The sequence below is a fragment of the Panulirus ornatus genome, chromosome 48 (genome assembly GCF_036320965.1).
Source record: "Panulirus ornatus isolate Po-2019 chromosome 48, ASM3632096v1, whole genome shotgun sequence".
In the NCBI taxonomy this organism is placed as follows: domain Eukaryota; kingdom Metazoa; phylum Arthropoda; class Malacostraca; order Decapoda; family Palinuridae; genus Panulirus; species Panulirus ornatus.
Window position 1 is genome coordinate 21,619,046 of NC_092271.1, and position 20,695 is coordinate 21,639,740.

The following is a 20,695-nucleotide window of genomic DNA, read 5'->3' on the forward strand; positions in this document are numbered from 1 at the left end:
ATGTGGGGCTGGAAATCCTCCCCTTCTGTTTTACTTTTCCAAAGGAAGGAACAGAGATAAAGGGCAAAGTGAGGATTTTTTCCTCTAAGGCTCAGTCATCTGTTCTTGACACTACCTCACTGATGCACGAAATGGCAAATGTGTATGAAAAAATGTGTTTGCTATTTTAATACAAACATGAAATATATTCCTTATGAATTTATGGGTTTAGACCTTTCCATTTCTCATAATTCTATTGAGGAGGCACCAGCCTTTGCTTACTCATTGTAAACCATTTGGCAGCTCTCTCATTTTCATACCTCCCCTTGGCCAATTAGCCACTGCCACTGGCCTTATGTCATCAAACCACCTTCTTTGAGGCAATCAGAACTCTTAGTTCTCTAGCATTGCTGATGGTCTGTTTTCTTACAGTGTTATTAGTTTGTATTGATGATGATCTTGTAGATTTATTTTTGTGTATATATTATCATAATCTTTTTGTCGAGTTTTGCCTCCTCTTGTACTTGCATGTCTATATGTCTGTTTTTTATCCCTTATACCTTAGTTTAGTTGAGGATATTTATTTAGTAGTATGTATATGGTAGTATGGGTTGTACCTCCCTAATCAGGTGCTCTGTGGTCAGGCAACTCCCATGATCTGGCACTTTTTGAATCTGCCTCCATTAATTTGTGGATCTGCCACCAGGGCAAGCTAATTAACAGTCCTGTTAATTTCTTGAATTATTTTTTTTGCTGAAAATGAAAGCCAAAAAAGTTTAGAGTTTTAGAAAACTTTGAAAGGTGCCAGGAATACAAAATTAGACAGTGCACTTATAGCGTTATAAGCTCCCACGTAATGAAGGTGTAAGCATTTCTGGGGAGAAACTTATCGAGCTGGCCAAAGTTTTTCATAGAGAACTAGAGCAAGACTATGACTGAGAATATTTGTAAGGATGGTTACACAAGTCTAAGTTGAGACATGGAATTTCAATATATAGTGTGTATGGTGAAAAAACATGGTGCTGACACAGAAGCTTGTCGTGTATTAAAGAAATTGATAAAACTCCAATGCTCTACTAAACAACCAACATCAAAATGTACAGGGTGAGAGAGTGTATGAGCCAGCTGCCTGGCTGGGACTGGTGTTATGGTTGCGAGTAATCAAGAACAGCCTTCTCAGTTAGTAAGGTGGCAGTGAGACTTGAGCTGCTAATCAGGATTTGATTTCCAACGTGCCTCACACATGCTTATATGTAGTGCTGTTGGATCAGGTTTCACCTCTGTGTTATATTCTCCTGAGTAAGGCAAATGTTGTGTTATATTCTCCTGAGTAAGGCAAATGTTGAGCATTCAATCCTAATTAGCAGCTCATCTCTCATTGCTGCCTCATTATGTATGTGTCAGAATGTACCTTATTCATCTGCTTACTCCTTGGAAGATAACCTGTTTGATGCTTTTAGCCCCCAAAGAGGGCAGTTTTCTTGGCTTTCTTGCCCTGCCTTGCAACAGCCCCAAAGAGGGCAGTTATCTTGGATTTCTTGCCCTACCTTGCTTTCCCCTCTTCTTGTAAGATATTTTTTTCTTTATCACTTGAGATTGCCTTTGGAGTAGCACCCACAATCTGCAAATTGTGAGCTCTCGAGTGGCTGCAAGTGAGTAGATTAATGGCGTCAACCTGGTGCTGGTTGCTGACTGGCATAGGGTATGCCTGAAACAATTAAGGGTGGTTCACAGAGGGCTAACAAAGGCTGATGCCTTCTCACCAAAGTCATAGATCTTGGAAAGGTTCTGACCCATAGGTTCCCAGGAAATGTAATCTATGCTCATGGGACACCACCTTAAGGAGAAAAGACTTTTCAGTTTTCAAAACTTACATCTCTAGATCTTAACTGTAATGATTGGTTGTGTTTCATTCTTGAAATGCCTTAGGCAGAGTTATAGGTTGTATCCTTTTGCTAAATTCCAAGTTAGTCATTTTCTTTATTAAGTATGACCATGGTACTAGTTTTGATTGGCTCCAGACAGTGCTATCCAGCTTAGAGCCATTGTCATTTCATTGGTCAGACATGGATAGATGTCCCATCATGCAAAGGTAATGCTTTTTTTTTTTTTTTTTTTACATAAGACGACATATTATCTCATGCTGAATCTAGGCTAATTGATCATTATTGTTTATTTTCTTATGTTGTACATATATGAGTAAACTAAAGAAAGCTTGATTGTTTAGTTTTGCTGGGAATCACATCTCAGGTATTTATTTACCCTTTTGGTGTTATGGATATCAGTTTGCTGTTATGTTGTGAGGATTCTTCAAGCGTCAGTCTACATTTGTAATTTCCTGTTACTATTTGAATTCTAAGTAATTGTGAGCTCAGTTAGTTGGCCACAGATGCCGATCCAAATATAGGATGAGTCACTGGAGCTGTTTGTAGATCTTAAGTAAACCACTAGTGACCATGCTGGGTGGTTGTGCACCTTTTCAAGGGCTTAGCCAAGTCTGACACCTCCTTTACCCATAGCTCCCTCCACCACACTCCCGCTGCACTCATACCATCTTCACATGGGGTTGGCTAATCTAGTAAATAATATGCTTTTCGAGAACTACAGATGCTTAACTCTTAACTCATAAAGATTAAAAATGAATATTGGTTTTGATGATTTTTTGTACCTAATGATTTATATAAAACAAAAATTACAAATTGTAAGTTAAACTAGGAATGGGTGTCTTTATTCTCAAAACTTTCACTTTTATTTTCTTTTTTTTGTCTTTCAGAATGATGATAATAGTAATGATATAAAGTGCTACGTTTTGTACACTAGGGATGGGCTGAAAAAGATAAGTTGCACACAGAGAGGGTTACTTAGGACCTCATGTAGTACATCCATTTGTAGGCATACTCATCTTAACTATAGCATTTTTTGATGAAATCTGCAGGATATTGTAAGTTATATCATGCAGCTGGTACCAGTTTATCATGGTTGATTTTGTCTAGGAATTTAAGAAATAAGTATCAAAGCGTTATGATGAGAGATTTTATGGTTTTGATTGGAATTAGTTTACTCATAGTTTGTGCACCAATACACATGATTTGAAAATGTTCTCATTTTTTGTGTAACTTTTAGTTATTTCAGGTTCTTTGGATATAATTAGCACTTTCTTACCCATGTAACCATTTTTCAAACAATATTTTCTGAATTTTGAAACAATCATGAGCTTTTGATGTAGAAATTAACTGTAGTTGCAGTCTCTCATAAGAAATGGATAGTAATCATCGTAGAATTCTAACCTGCAAAAGAGAGAAACTCCTTGGCAATTTGAATGGCAAGCCATAATTTTGTGGTCATATTTTTACATTTAGTTTTTAGTTTAAATTTTTGCATAGAAATATTCAATTGGATGTGATGCTTCAACTGGAATATGATACTTTCATTAATTCAGTGATTTTGTGCTGTAAAACAGAAGAAAAGCTTTAAATGTTGAGGAAGATACCACAGATTTTAATGTACTACATCTTGGCTTGTTTGGCTGTATTTATATTTCCCTTAATGTTTTATATCTTTAGGGTTATATGTATTTATAGCCTTTAAAGATACTGTATGTAAGTTTTTCACTAACATTCTTTATAACTTGCCCTAACTCTTAGGTCTTGTTAACAACGTAGCCATCAATATTCTGTTACTTTGGAGTGCATATTTGATAATGATTGTAGAGTACTGTGATGTCTTCAAACCAAGTTAACTGAAGGATGTTGAATAGGTAACGAGAGCCATCCAAACATTTTCTCCATTCTTGTGAAATTAGGATGGTGTGGGGTGACGGTTGATTTACTCAACAGATTCGTGGTCACAGCATTGCAAAGATTGATCCTCTTGGTATCAACACAGTGGAATCCAGCCAGAGCAGACAACTTGTCGTCCGCAATTATATGAATCGTTTCAGTAAGTTTGTTCTTTAATGAATGCTCGACCAAGTTTGGACTTCACTGAGCAACATTATTCTTGGACGTGATTCAGTAGACTTTATTTAGATTTTCTTAGCATTTTTCTAAACATTTTCTGTTTGTTTGTTTCCTGGTTTACTGTACTGTGTTTTCTTTGTGTTGAAATGTAATTGTGAAATGGATGTAACCATGCTCTTTGGTTCCATGAAACTTAATTTTTACACATTCATTTATGCATTAAACAGGTTGAGTATCCCATATCCGAAATGCCTGGAATCAGAAGTGTTTCGGATTTTGGAATGTTTGCATATACATAATGAGTTATGGAAAACAGGATGGTATGGAAACAAATGGGTTAGAGCTGAGACATACCTCAGCATTTCAACCGTTCATCGGTCTTCCTCGGGAGATACTGATTCCAGCATTCAGCTGGACCATATTGCCCATCAAGTGATGGTCATCCAGTCGGATGCCTTGGTATGTCACTCTTTGATTGGATCGCTTGTTCTGCTACCTCCATGTGCTCACAGCAATCTCTGCTGCCTGACATGACCAGTAGACGAACCCAGACCTTGTGTTGATGTATTCTTTGGTAACGATTTAAGCTGCTTCTAATGTCTCTGCAAATCCATGTAGTGGGATGAGGTGAGAATACTGCACAAGGGTCTAAGCAAACAAATAAGAAAGACATTAGAAGCAGCTTAAATCGCTGCCAGACAACATTAACAAAAGGTCTAGGTTCATCAACTGGTCTAGTCAGGTAGCAGAGTTCGTTGTGAACAAGTGGAGGTAGCAGGACAAGCGATCCAATCAAAGAGTGAATGCCAAGGTGTCGGACCTGGTGACCATCAATTGCTGGGGACTATTGTCCTGCTGAAAGCTGGAATCAGTATCTCCTGAGGAAGACTGGTGAAAGGTTGAAATGTTGAAGTATGTCTCAACTCTAACCTGTTCGTTTCCATACCATCCTGATTTACACATGTCATGGTGGATGATAGATAATGAGATATCTTGGGGATGGGACCCAAGTCTAAACACAAAATCCATTTGTGTTTCTTAAACACCTTATACATATAGCCTGAAGGTAATTTATATACTATTTTTGATAATTTTGCTCATGAAACAAAGTTTGCCTAACACTGAACCATCAAAAAGCTAAGGTTTTACAACCTCAGCTTTTTTAAATGCTTTTTTAGATATTTCCTCCAGAGTTATCAGCCACATGAACAGGCTTCAATTTTATTAACTGACATGATTTCTTGTTCTGTTAGGAATGCATGTTGCTCTTATCCTTCATTAAGTCCATCAAATATTTTTACCATGTTGTCTATAGACACTTTTCCTGCAGTGTTAACAAAGTCATCTTCAATGTCTCTTATCATGATTACCTTGATTTAGAACCATTTCAGCTATTTCACTATTGGTCAGTGAATGAACAACTGGAGCCTCATTATCTGCAGGCCTTTTTGACATTTTCAACAATAACTTTGTACCAGAGAGCAGAGAATAAGCAAAAATCACATTGACTGATACACATAGGTCTGGTGGTGATGCTGGTTTGTATCAAACTGATGCCAGCAGAGCATCAGAGCCCAGCATGGACAAATGAGGTCGGATGTGGAATTTTTCACTTGTAATGTCATTTTGCCGTTCAGAAAGTTTCTGCTTTTGGAGCATTTCGGATTAGGGATGCTCAACCTGTAATTTCTGTACTTTGATATGATATATTGTGTAAGGAACCTTCATATCTCCAGGAATTTCATTTAGAAATAAGCTATTGTGTTTAGCTCTGCTGAGTCTCATTCCTGAATACTGTCACTTTGTAGTTGTAGATATTTTCAGATTCTTACTGCAACAGTTTTACCTGTTATCAGTTTTCACTGACTTTACAGAATAATTTGTACTAACATAGGAACCAGAGAGGTGCTCAAGAGATCCATCTTGTTTGTATATGTTTAGAAAAGGCATGCACCTATTTATTTTTTATTTTTACATGATTGCTGTTGCAATACTTGAGCATTTTTTTTTCTTCTACTGTATATCATTTATATCTATATACCTCTGCAGGTATATCTCCTTAAAAACAGCTCATTTAATGGAATTTTGTTTTTATTCAAACTATATTAGGTAACCAATTTATTTAATGGAAGGCTAGAAATAATTTTTTTGAGAGTTTTGAATCTCTGACGTTATTTCTATCTATCTGTTGTCCTTACTTCATTCCCACTTCCCTCTATGTATAGTTTGAGTGATACATTATTGATGACCAACAAAAAAGTAAAAAAATTTAGAAACTTTGGTTATCAGTGAAAGCGAATACATACTTCTAGAAACATGAGAAACTTCATAATGCATAATGTTCTATGTGGAGACAGTAGCAAACACCATATGATGTTTTGATTTCTCTGGTGTCTGTTAAATATCTCACTTACTTATTGAGCCATTATTTGCCTATAGAGATGTCTCGCATCATCAGATAGATGATTTTTTTTTTTTTTTTCTACCTTCATTACTCATACAAGCAATGTTGTAAGTGCATGTCTGTCTACCTGTCAAGTCATGCGTACTGTGACCTTGTGGATGTGTATGTGTAGACTTTGGATAACCCTAATGATGAGGAGGAACTCTAATCATTATATGTATCATCCAGTGAGAGAAATAATGAATAACAAGTGAAATGTGAAGAAATAAGTAACTGAAACAGTGATTTTACGAAGAATGAAAAGAGAGGTAGATACAAGACACCACCACCCACATCCCCACCGTGCTTTATTTGGCCTTTAGTTGCATCTGATTTTTATGGCTGTTAATCTTATTTGATGGAGGACTTTGGTAACAGATGATAGTAGAGTAAAGAATTAGAATATTTTAAGCACAAGTTGACAGTGGTTGTCAAGATGAACTCCTTTGACTTGGTTAGCTGTCTTGTCTTTCTACCTCATCCACACGTGGATTGCTAGTATTCTGTCCACAAATATACAATCCCTCCTTGTGACAAATAAAACACTTGACAACACTTAACTCACACACCTTTGTAACTCTAGATTTTCCTGTGGTGAGCTTTATGCGCTATCCCTGCCTTTTGTCAAAATAGTAGGAGCAATAGATAGAAGCAGTAGGTAGGAACATTAGGGAGGAGCATTAGGTGGAAATATTTTGTTGGAACTTTAGACTGGAGCATTAGATAGAAATTGTTGATAGGAGCATTAGGTGTGATCTTCTGGAAACATTTCTATAGAGTTGCCCTCCACCAGTGGTCTGTTGAGGGTGAGGCAATAAAGGCTAAGAAGTGGCACTGAAGTTTACCAGTTGTGGAGGCTCTTTTGCAATGGCTATGGCCATGCCCTTGACAAAGTTCCCAGAGGGAATGGTATCAGAGATATAGATATATAGTTAACTTGTTTATAGGATAGCAACTGTTGTATTTTCGTACACATTTTCATGTTCATCACCATCAATATGCTGTAGTAAGATATAAGAGTAGAATATGCAAAAAAAATGGATCTCTGTGTCCTTCCCTTTTATCTTCAGGCAAAAAAGGATCACTCCATATGTGCTGGCCATTCCCCAAAGCCTTGCATAAGATGAAACATAACTAAGTGGCAGAAGTGGATGTGATTGTAGTTGAATTTTTAAAGAAAAGGGATGACTGTGTGTTGGTGATTGGTTAGTTGGGATTCTCATTGTGTGTGGATCAGGGTGAGGTACCTGTATAGTTCTACTGTGTAAAGGTAAGGAGGACAAAATTGAATGTTTAAACTTCAGAGAAATGAATTTATTTAGTGTATGTGGTAAGTTGCATGAGAGCTTTGTTGAATGGTTTGAATGGTAGGGTAGTGGCATGCACAGATATGGGAGGAATAATGTGGTTTCAGGAGAGGAAGAGGATGAGTGGATCAGGTATTTCCTTTGAAGATTTTGTTTGAGAAATATGTTGAGAAACTGAAGCATTTGGACATTGCATTTATGAATCTGGAAAAATCATATGATAGGGTCAAGAGAGATTCTTTGTGGAGGAATTAAGAATACATGATGTAAAAGGAAAGCTTTCAGAAGCAGTGAGGGGTTTTTGTGAAGAGTAATCATGTGTACAAACAAGAAGAAGGGAGGGTAAATGGTTCCAGTTGAAGATGGGTCTGTAGCAAGGTTTGTGTGATGTCACCATGGCTGTTCAATACTTAAATGGTTGGGGTGGTGAGGTAGGTGAATGCAAGGGTTTTGGGGAGAGAGGCTGGTCTTCAGTCTGTCAGGGATGGTGGAGACGGGGAGATAAGTGAGTGATTGTTTGATGATAATATTGTGCCAATGGCAGTGGAAAGAGACATATGAGTTGGAGTGTGAGTTTGAATGTATGGAAATTGGAGGAAGTAATGTGTTTGAGATATCAGGGAGTGGATATGATAGCAATGAAACCATGAGATGAAATGCACAATAGGGTGTTTAAGAGGAAATGCATTGAGGAATGTGTGGGAAGAGGTCAGTGTCTGTGAGGGCAAAGATGGGTATGTTTCATACTGTACAATTTTTTAGATACTATTGTGTTATTCGACCTATATGAATTTCAGATTGACCATATAAAAGAGCATCATGTGTCAAAATTCTTAGCTGCATTGCATTAGGCACAAAGACATTTTCTTCAAACTTGTCATTTTAACCCATCTGGCATTGTTCATCATGGTTTATTGTTCTAGTGACATCAATGATTTGACATGCTTTGAAAGATTTTCATCACTTTCACACAAGTGAAAAATGAATGTCTCTTTGCAAACACGTTAGTTGTCTCCAACTGTATGATTGTGGATCCTTGATTATCAAAAGTGAATCTTGGTGAGCAAAGATAAATTGCATGCATGAAAAGTTAGCATTTATGTATTAGTGAGAGAGACCTGTCCATAAGTAAAGTAAGTGGGAGCAGCCATAGAAGACATTGAGGAGGGATAGAGTTAGGATATATATATGGTATGGATGCTTCACTGGATGTGTTTAGAAAATCAAGGGTATGGTGATTTTTTTTGAGCCACCCAACTTTACAGCATTGGAAAATGTATGAGATTTAATTCATAACATTGTTTGATAGGAAGATTGATAGGGGTGAAGTTACATTAGAGGGATTCAGCACAGAGGGAGACCAGATGCTGGGAGGAAGAGTAGATGAAGGTTGTTTGATAGGTGGATGATGTATAAATTGGGATGTTTTGGGCCTGATAATTTGCTAACCATTGATCCATACAGCAAAAATTATGTATTAAACTTGATTAATTAAAGAATTAGTATGATATATCGTGAATGAAACCAAAAGGCACTGAAGATGCTTAGTGATCTGCTCAGCACATACAAGTGTTTCATTGCTAGGACTAGGTTTAGCGCCTGAAAAGCATTAAGGCCCAGCATAAGGAAAACTCTAAACATAAAGAGAAATAATTTATGTGTAGTACTTGTAAATATAGAGAGAATGAATTGATATGTAGAACTGTAAACAAAATAGTTCATAGGCATAAAGTTTAATAGTCAGAGGAAGACTGAAAATTAATTTGATGCTCAGATTTCCCCTGTTTTGCTTTGATGCGTTCTTGGAAAGTACAATGTTAGTGAGAAACTTTGTAGTGTTACTGGTTTTACCATGGGATACAAAAGAGCAAAGGCTGGTTGCATTCTTGCAGAAAATTTCTTTACTTATTTCTCACCTAGATTGTGAATGAAATGTCAAGAAACATATACCACAGCACAGCGTTGGAATGAAGAATAAAGCACACACTCTTATTTGTAATGAAATATAGATAACACTCACTAAAATGGTTCATGGTCTTGCATATTGAGGCTATCAAAGGTAGTAGGAAGGGCTTGGTGTAGTTAAGCACCTGAAGGGCTAGAATTGCATGGCTCTTGACATAAGGATGGCCTTTTGAATTATTTTTCCAGAGATAGGAGAACACCTTTAGCTTTGTACTGAATAACCATAGTACTTACTATGACATGATGATGATTCAGATCTATGATCTAGACTAAATTCAGAGCCCCTTAGAATATCTCACTTTACTCCAAGCACTTGCTTCTCCTGTTTTGGTTCTTGTCAGAGATAAGATACTCTCAGATGCTTGCCAATCATTGCCTTAGTGGATCTGGGGAAGATTTGATACAGCATTACAACCTGATGTTGCAGCTCTTGGATTGCAAAGACTTTTAGCTGGAAATATTTGAATCGCCATTTTGAAAAGTAATAAGCTTATAAAAATCAGTATTTTAGCACGATTAGGTGTATTTTACTTATTAGTAATTAAGAATATCTTAGAGATTTATGATTTATGTGCAGATGGTATATAGGCATTCATATACTATTTTTTTTTCAAAATTGCATACCCAAATCTCCTGCATTATCGAGGTAGTTGTCAGGAACAGATCGACAGTGGCCTTGTTTGCACACATTTCGCTAGCTGTCATTTGCATTGTACTGAAACTAGTGCCTGCCATCCATAGACAAGCTCCACAGCCTTTTCAGTGGTTTACTTTGACTGCTTTATGTCCCATGGTTCAACCCTTTGATGGCATGTCATGCTATACCTCATTGATTCATTTCTTTCAGTCACATGAATGCCTCTCATCTTCTTAAAAATTCAGGTCCTGATACTTAAAGCCTCCTTCATATCTTCCTTTTATCCTTCTTTGACTGTCTCACCCCCTTCTTCCCTTCACTTTAACACAGATCTTTTTAGTCTGTCAGTCTTATCCTCTACATATATCAGAACCATTTCAACCCACTATGGTCAGCTCTTTCAGTCAGACCCTTCTAATTACAAAAACTCTCAGTGTCATTCCTGATATGGTCAACCCACCTCCCATCACATTGTATTCAGGCATTTCATTTCTAGCACGTCCACCCTTTTCCTTTAGCATTCAAGGCCCAAGACTCGTATCCTCATAATACTGTTGGGACTAGTTTACCCTCACACATGCTTATATGTTCCCTGACACTTACCTCTCATTCCATACTCTCCTTAATTCTCCTCTCCCACCTTATAACTCTTTTCATCCCTTTTGGTTCCAGTAACTACCACCTCCATTCAAAATTCTTAAAGCACTCATTCTCCTCAAGGCCCACCTCATTCAGACTTTCATTTCAATCACCTGCTGCAACTTATAACTTTATACACTCAAACCATATTATTTCAGCTACCTGCTACACATCATTGCCTTACTTTTGTTCACATTTAATCTCGAGTTTCTCCATTCATACACATGAATAAACCTTTTTCCAGCTTCTAGAGTTTTTGTCTGAACATCTACGAACAGCATCATACTGTAGACCTACCCATCCCTCTTCCCTTACATTAACCTCCTTCACTCACAATTTTTGAATTCATTTGATATGAAGTGAGATTGGTAGTACATGATATTTTTCTCTGTGTTTGCATGTTGTTTAGTTTCAGCATAGTATGCATTGAAGTGGTTGATGTTTTGCTTTAAAAGAAATGTGAAATGGGATAGATAATACCCAGTGTAGATTTGAAGATTGCCCAAAGATGTTTTCAGCTGAATGACATGAAAATTTTGCATTTTATTATCTTCCATTCCCTTACTGCCCTTTGCATTTAATTCTTTAAGGTATCAAATTACCTGCCTCTGCTTTCCTTTAGTATTATGATCTTAGTATTTCCAATATTATTGGCTGCCAATCAAGTTTGTTTCTGGTAATTTTGAATGTTGCCATTTTTCCTATTTCTTGGTAGATTTTTAATGTCAGGTATTCTCTCAATTTGAACATATTGAAAAAAATAAGTTTTGTTCTATATCATACTCTATAAAAAGTCAGATATTGTAAACTCCACTTTTGACAAGAGCCACTTGTGATGTTACTGTGTATGCTTTTATAAGCAGTATTTATTGAAGTGTGTAGATTGTTGCTTTTATTGATAGCTAGTTTTATGTTTGTTCATGGTTTGTATAAGTATTGTTTCCTTGATTTTGATATTCAACACGTTTTATTACATAATGAAATAACTTGGATTTTTATAAATTTTGCCAGGCAAGTAAAAACATCTCTATTAATGTAATAGAAATTTTATTTTGCTCAAGTATGTACACTGTGCTTGCATAATTAGTCTTATACAGTTAGAAAGTATTGAGCACTTAGTAGAAGAAACCAGAGCTCTCGAAACTCAAGCCTGATGTAAGGACAAGGTAGGTCTGCGTACAGGTGACATATTTTAATATATTTAGGAATACAATGTGCCAGTGTGCCTTTGCTTTCTTGTTGAGAATAGTATGTCACAAGAGATAAATATGAACCACCAAATGATATACATTAACATTTATCGTGTTCAAGAAAGGTAGTAATGTATTAGTAATACAATGCATTTACATGGCCTTATAAGATGAAAGATGTAATTTTTATGGCTCTTTATACACCATGAATCTAAGATATTATATACACAAATTATTTATTACTTAACGGAGAAGTGGTAGTCATACTCCTTAATTGTGATATAATGACCTTAATATACTAGATACAAAATCAAGGATTTACAGTAGTGTACAGTTGTTGACGAGTGAGTGCATAGGAAACAGACTCAAAGCATTGCACAGAATTATATTTTTGTTACAACAGATATAGGATACAGTGTATCTCTGACAAATAATAGATGGTATTAAATATTGGTTGATAGCTATTTATCTGCAGCATTACAGTGTTAGTAGCTCATATTGATATGTAAGTTTAGTCAAATTCAGAGTATTTTCAAATGTATAATTTTTTTATACCAGATGAATCGGATATGGAGCGGTTATTTAAGTTACCAATGTCAACTTTTGTTGGTGGGAAGGAGACAACACTGCCCCTGAAGGAGATAATTAAAAGATTAGAGGATGCTTATTGTCGCTCCATTGGTAAGCAGCAAGTACCATATTGATAATTATCAGTCTCTTCATGTTGGTTTGGAGTTGTTTGATATTCAAAGTAGTGTAGTCTATTTCAGATTTGATTGAATAGAAAATTTCTCTGTGGGCTTTTTATTATGCCCTTTTTTCATGTTTCTCTTTATATTTCTTTATTGCATTATGCACTTTAGATTCCTGGTAGTATGCCTTTTTTTTTCTTTCTTTCTTTCTTTTTCTCCCAAACCCTACTGCAAAATTGTAGCTCATGTAATGGAATTTCTTTATAATATAATGGATATATTAGGGAACCATTTCATTTATTGGAAGTCTGTCGTACTGTAAAGGAATTTTAAAGCAGGAATCTATGAATTATTTTGAACATGAAGGGTATAAATCTTCAAGTCTTATTTATTAATGAGTAAAAGAGAATATTTTTAGATAACTAACCTACTACAGTAATCATATGCTTCTCTGGTGCCAAATGAAAATGATGCCATTGGTCAAGGAAGGATTCCCAGGATCACCCTGACCAACATCAAGTTATCAGGATTGACCTCATCTCTTCTGAATCTGCTCCTAAACCTGGCTTATTATCTGTTTATATCTGCATCATTGGAAATCTCAAATCCAACCTCCTATCTGTAGAATGCCTTCTGTGAACTTCTTTCCATAATTTCTCTGAAACTCAACCCTCCACAGGAAACAGCTATTTCATGTGTGGTGGGGTGGTGATGGGAATGGATGAAGTCAGCATCTATGAACAAGAGTGTGAACGAAAGTGGCCTTTGTTGTCTTTTTCCTAGTGAAAGAAGAAAGCTGAGAGTAAATGTGAATAAGAGCAAGGTTATTAGGTACAGTAGGGTTGAGGGACAAGTCAATTGGGAGGGAAGTTTGAATGGAGAAAAACTGGAGGAAGTGAGTGTTTTAGATATCTGGGAGTGGATTTGGCCGTGGATGGAACCATGGAAGCGGAAGTGAATCATAGGGTGAGGGAGGGGGCAAAAATCCTGGGAGCCTTGAAGAATGTGTGGAAGTCGAGAACATTATCTCAGAAAGCAAAAATGGGTATGTTTGAAGGAATAGTGGTTCTAACAATGTTGTATGGTTGCGAGGCGTGGGCTATGGATAGAGTTGTGCGCAGGAGGGTGGATGTGCTGGAAATGAGATGTTTGAGGACAATATGTGGTGTGAGGTGGTTTGATCGAGTAAGTAATGTAAGGGTAAGAGAGATGTGTGGAAATAAAAAGAGTGTGGTTGAGAGAGCAGAAGAGGGTGTTTGGAAATAAAAAGAGTGTGGTTGAGAGAGCAGAAGAGGGTGTTTTGAAATGGTTTGAAATTGGAGGTGGAGAGATGGTGTGAAAAAGATTTTGAGTGATCGGGGCCTGAACATTCAGGAGGGTGAAAGGCGGGCAAGGAATAGAGTGAATTGGATCGATGTGGTATACTGGGGTAGACGTGCTGTCAATGGAGTGAATCAGGGCATGTGAAGCGTCTGGGGTAAACCATGGAAAGTTGTGTGGGGCCTGGATGTGGAAAGGGAGCTGTGGTTTCGGGCATTCTTGCATGATAGCTAGAGACTGAGTGTGAACGAATGGGGCCTTTGTTGTCTTTTTCTAGCGTTACCTCGCACACATGAGGGGGGAGGGGGATGTTATTCCATGTGTGGCAAGGTGGCAATGGGAATGAATAAAGGCAGACAGTGTGAACTGTGTGCATGTGTATATATGTGTGTCTGTGTGTGTATGTATATGTGTACATTGAGATGTATGGGTATGTATATTTGCGTGAGTGGACGTGTATGTATATACATGGGTATGGGGGTGGGTTGGGTCATTTCTTTCGTCTGTTTCCTTGCGCTACCTCGCAATTGCGGGAGACAGTGACAAAGCAAAATAAATGAAATATATATATATAATTGTTATCCATTGGGATAGGAGAGGAGGAATACTGCCTTCTTATCACCTACCTGTTGTAAAAGGCAACAAAGAGGGTTAGGAGAGAGGAGCTCATAAAATCTTGCCCTCCATAATTACTTTTTAATAGAAGGAACAGAGGAAGGAGCCACTTGGGGATTAGTTTCTCTTAAGCTCAGTTATCTTCTCCTGCTGCTGCCTTGCTAGCGCAGGAAATAGCAAACACACATGAAAAAAGAAATATGATAATTATGATAATAAAGATAGTAGTAATTATAAAAGTGATAATCTGTGAGAAATGGTATGTGATTCTTAATTTTCTTTTTTGGGTAGGTGTTGAATTCATGTTTATCAACTCACTGGAGCAGTGCAACTGGATTCGCCAGAAATTTGAAACTCCTGGAATCATGGCTATGAATCAACAAGACAAAAGGCTCCTATTGGCACGACTAACAAGATCACATGGGTAAGAAATAGATTATGTCATCTTAAAGAATAATCAGACTTCTTCCAGTTTTAGAATTCTCTTGTTTTTACTTGCAGTAGCACATACTATGAGAAAAAGCATGTAGCTCTTTTGGTTGCATTAGAATCTTATATATAACTCATAATTAATTGAGTGTGATTATTTTGAAGTCTGTTTGTGGGTGCCATTATTGTTGATTGGTTAGTTTGTGGTTGTCAGTATTATTGTTTGGAAACTTATTTAAGTTTTATATAGTCCTAGGTGAGGTAACAGAATGCATGCATACTGCCCTTGTATTAAAACAAGGGGGGCAGAAATAAATATTTTGATTACTGGGGTATTAAAACAAAGTGGGCAGAAAAAGATGTTTTGATTACTGGGTTATAGGACTGTTGAGCTTATTTAGTAAGGTGTATGGATAGGAGGTGATGAAGAGAGTGGTGGTTCACATGGAACATATGATTAGGGAAGGGCATTTATGGCTCACACTCTCATGTTAACCCCTAACTTTCCCCTTACCCTTGAGCTTTGTCTCTCAGAACTAGAACATCCAGTTCCTCTTCCCAAACATACTGCTTGTATTTCCCTTCTCCTGATCTTGGGTAACTCCACACACATTTAAACACCCAAGCCTGAGCCTTCAAGGATGATGAGCACTCCTCTCTCGGCTTCTTTGTTTGTTCCAAGTATAAGAAATTAAAATACAAGAATGGAGGGTTTCCAAACCCCACTGGAAAGATTGTGGTGAAAGTGTGAGTTTGGAAAAGAAGCATGCTTGGAGTGATGCCAAGAGAAATTGTGTAGAAGGGTAAAAGATGAAGATTTGTAAACCTAGTGGGTGAAGAATGAAAGGTATTTAGGGGATCAGTGCTGACCTTTGTGAGAAAAGTATGTGCATTGCATATGGTAGGAATAGGCATTTGAGAAAGTGCAATGAGTGGTGGGATGGTGATATTACCAATGAAAGAGAAAAGAGAGGCATGTGGGTATTATTTGCAAAGAATAAGTGCAGGTGATTGTAAAGGAGAAAGTGGCAGTAGGTCAAAAGGAAGGTCCTGGAACTGAAAAAGAATGCAAATGGGAGTTGAGGTGAACAAGTATCAGCAAACTTCTGGGAGGGTTAAAAAACATTTGGAAAGAAGTTAACTGAGAAAAGCATAAGAAGAAATTGGAACATAGGTGAAGGAGGCAAACCATACATCTCCCACCCTATCATCAAGCAAATTAAAAAATCCTTTAAAGTACTCACCCCATCTGCTTTTCACCTCATCAGTCTTGTTACCACTTCCCCTTTTGCTCCCTTCACCAGTGCTTTGCTGTACATCATCTTGCACCCCTTTTGTTCCCTTCACCAGTGCTTTGCTATACATCATCTTGCACAAGGATTTTACAACCTCTTTTTTCTCCAAGCCATTCACCATGACTCTCTCACTTCACAAATGTTCTTGCCCTAAACATCCCACACCTGCTGTTCAGAAGTCTACGTTCATCTTTTCATTATCTTTTCTTGGCTTGTTCTCTTGTTCTCTTCACTGTTTACTGCTTTCAAAAACATTAATGGACCCAGAATTAAAAGTAGCACTGGGGCCTAAGATATAAATTGCTTTCATTTGGACTGCTCTTAACAAAGAAAGAAAAATTGAAAACTCTCACGTCACGATATAGAACTCAGTTCTATCAGAACAGTGAATTTCCTTGATGCACCATGAAAATTTCACCTGATCATGTAAACATTTCATTGTTTGCATATATGTGTTGGTAGTAATATGTTACATGAGGTTAGTTATAGTACAGTACTCCTAAGGATACTTCATGAAAAAGTCTGTAGGTAAATGTAAAGTTCAGAGAATACTTTGCACCTTGGTAACAATAACTGAAGCAGGCAGAGCTGTTAGAGGGAAGCAGTCACAGATCTTTCATAGCTTATGTTTGTTTCAGATGGTGAGGATGAATAGTGTAGTGTTTTGAAAGTATCATACTTTAGTTATGTTCACTTAGAAATTTATTTGAAATACTAGTTTGAAAAGTGGTAAATAGTAAAGGTATGCTGTTTATCTTACTTTTATTTACTTCCCTTCCATTGCCCACTACCTAGCATCATTTTCCCTCTGGCTTGTGACTAATTAGCAAATAATTAATTCTTGTTCATTTGTGGAAACATTTACATATTTCAGAATTTTGTATAATAAAATAGTTCCTCAATTAAGTTGAATTGTTACATTTGTAAAGAAGATTGATTTGAATTGCAAAATAGATATTATTATTTATTTATTATGCTTTGTCGCTGTTTCCCACATTTGCGAGGTAGCGCAAGGAAACAGACGAAATAATGGCCCAACGCACTCACACACCTGTATATACAAACACGTTCACACACGCACATATACATACCTATACATCTCAACATATACATACACAGACATATACATATATACACATGTACATAATTCATACTGTCTGCCCTTATTCATTCCCGTCGCCACCCCGCCACACATGAATTGACAACTCCCTCCCCCCGCATGTGCACAAAGTAGCACTAGGAAAAGACAACAAAGGCCACATTCGTTCACACTCAGTCTCTAGCTGTCATGTATAATGCACCAAAACCACAGCTCCCTTTCCGCATCCTGGCCCCACAAAACTTTCCATGGTTTACCCCAGACGCTTCACATACCCTGGTTCAATGCATTGACAGCACGTCAACCCCGGTATACCACATCATTCCAATTCACTCTATTCCTTGCATGCCTTTCATTCTCCTGCATGTTCAGGCTCCAATCACTCAAAATCTTTTTTACTCCATCTTTCCACCTCCAATTTGGTCTCCCACTTCTCTTTCCCTCCACCTCTGACACATATATCCTCTTTGTCAATCTTTCCTCACTCATTTTCTCCATGTGACCAAACCATTTTAAAACACCCTTTTCTGCTCTCTCACCCACACTCTTGATCAAACCACCTCACAGCACATATTGTCCTCAAACATCTCATTTCCAGTACATCCACCCTCCTCCACACAACTCTATCAATAGCCCACGCCTCACAACCATGTAATATTGTTGGAACCACTATTCCTTCAAACATACCCATTTTTGCTTTCTAAGATAACGTTTTCAACTTCTACTCATTTTTCAATGCTCCCAGAACTTTCGCCCCCTCCATCACCCTATGATTCACTTCTGCTTCCATGGTTCCATCCGCTGCCAAATCCACTCCCAGATATCTAAAACACTCCCTTCTTCCGTTTTTCTCCATTCAAACTTGCCTTCCAATTAACTTGTCCTTCAACCCTACTGTACCTAATACTCTTGCTCTTATTCACATTTATTCTCAGCTTTCTTCTTTCACGCACTTTACCGAACTCAGTCACCAGCTTCTGCAGTTTCTCACCCAAATTAGCCACCAGCACTGTATCAGCAGCGAACAGCAGCTGACTCACTTCCCAAGCTCTCTCATCCACAACAGACTGCATACTTGCCCCTCTTTCCAAAACTCTTTCATTCACCTCCCTAACAACCCCATCCATAAACAAATTAAACAACCATGGAGACATCACACACCCCTTCCGCAAACCAACATTCACTGGGAACCAGTCACTTTCCTCTCTTCCTACTCGTACAATTGCCTTACATCCTCGATAAAAACTTTTTACTGCTTCTAACAACTTGCCTCCCACACCATATATTCTTAATACCCTCCACAGAGCATCTCTATCAACTCTATCATATGCCTTCTCCAGATCCATAAATGCTACATACAAATCCATTTGTTCTTCTTAGTATTTCTCACATACATTCTTCAAAGCAAACACCTGATCCACACATCTTCTACCACTTCTGAAACCACACTGCTCTTCCCCAATCTGATGCTCTGTACATGCCTTCACCCTCACAATCAATACCCTCTCATATAATTTTCCAGGAATACTCAACAAACTTTTTTTTTTTTTTTTTTTTTATACTTTGTCGCTGTCTCCCGCGTTTGCGAGGTAGCGCAAGGAAACAGACGAAAGAAATGGCCCAACCCCCCCCCCCATACACATGTACATACACACGTCCACACACGCAAATATACATACCTACACAGCTTTCCATGGTTTACCCCAGACGCTTCACATGCCTTGATTCAATCCACTGACAGCACGTCAACCCCGGTATACCACATCGCTCCAATTCACTCTATTCCTTGCCCTCCTTTCACCCTCCTGCATGTTCAGGCCCCGATCACACAAAATCTTTTTCACTCCATCTTTCCACCTCCAATTTGGTCTCCCTCTTCTCCTCGTTCCCTCCACCTCCGACACATATATCCTCTTGGTCAATCTTTCCTCACTCATTCTCTCCATGTGCCCAAACCATTTCAAAACACCCTCTTCTGCTCTCTCAACCACGCTCTTTTTATTTCCACACATCTCTCTTACCCTTACGTTACTTACTCGATCAAACCACCTCACACCACACATTTTCCTCAAACATCTCATTTCCAGCACGTCCATCCTCCTGCGCACAGCTCTATCCATAGCCCACGCCTCGCAACCATACAACATTGTTGGAACCACTATTCCTTCAAACATACCCATTTTTGCTTTCCGAGATAATGTTCTCGACTTCCACACATTTTTCAAGGCTCCCAAAATTTTCGCCCCCTCCCCCACCCTATGATCCACTTCCGCTTCCATGGTTCAATCCGCTGACAGATCCACTCCCAGATATCTAAAACACTTCACTTCCTCCAGTTTTTCTCCATTCAAACTCACCTCCCAATTGACTTGACCCTCAACCCTACTGTACCTAATAACCTTGCTCTTATTCACATTTACTCTTAACTTTCTTCTTCCACACACTTTACCAAACTCAGTCACCAGCTTCTGCAGTTTCTCACATGAATCAGCCACCAGCGCTGTATCATCAGCGAACAACAACTGACTCACTTCCCAAGCTCTCTCAACAAACTTGTACCTCTATAATTTGAGCACTCATTCTTATCCCCTTTGCCTTCATACAATGGCACTATGCAGGCATTCCGCTGATCCTCTTGCACCTCACCATGAGTCATACATACATTAAATAACCTTACCGGCCAGTCAACAATATAGTCACCCCCTTTTATAATAAATTCCACTGCAATACCATCCAACCTCACTGCCTTGCCAGCTTTCATCTTCTGCAAAGCTTTTACTACCTCTTCTCTGTTTACCAAATCATTCTCCCTAACCCTCTCACTTTGCACACCACATCGACCAAAACACCCTATATCTGCCACTCTGTCATCAAACACATTCAACAAACCTTCAAAATACTCACTCCATCTCCTTCTCACATCATCACTACTTGTTATCACCTCCCCATTAGCCCCCTTCACAGATGTTCCCATTTGTTCCTTTGTCTTACACACTTTATTTACCTCCTTCCAAAACATCTTTTTATTCTCCCTGAAATTTAATGGTACTCTCTCACCCCAACTCTCATTTTCCCTCTTTTTCACCTCTTGCACCTTTCTCTTGCCCTCCTGCCTCTTTCTTTTAT

The 20,695-nt window shown here is 38.1% G+C and overlaps 1 protein-coding gene across 7 annotated transcripts in view; it reads left to right on the forward strand.

The window, feature by feature from the left end:
* Ogdh (oxoglutarate dehydrogenase Nc73EF) overlaps positions 1-20,695 on the forward strand; it is a 111,661-nt gene that overhangs the window by 20,909 nt on the left and 70,057 nt on the right. For 4 of the 7 annotated variants that reach the window (XM_071690112.1, XM_071690117.1, XM_071690113.1 and 1 more), the window contains exons 5-6: positions 12,678-12,800; positions 15,038-15,170. In XM_071690112.1, coding sequence (XP_071546213.1) covers positions 12,678-12,800; positions 15,038-15,170 — 256 coding nt within the window. Of the gene's footprint in view, positions 1-3,815; positions 3,919-12,677; positions 12,801-15,037; positions 15,171-20,695 lie in introns of all 7 variants that reach the window. The other 3 variants (XM_071690114.1, XM_071690116.1, XM_071690119.1) reach the window with 1 other exon arrangement.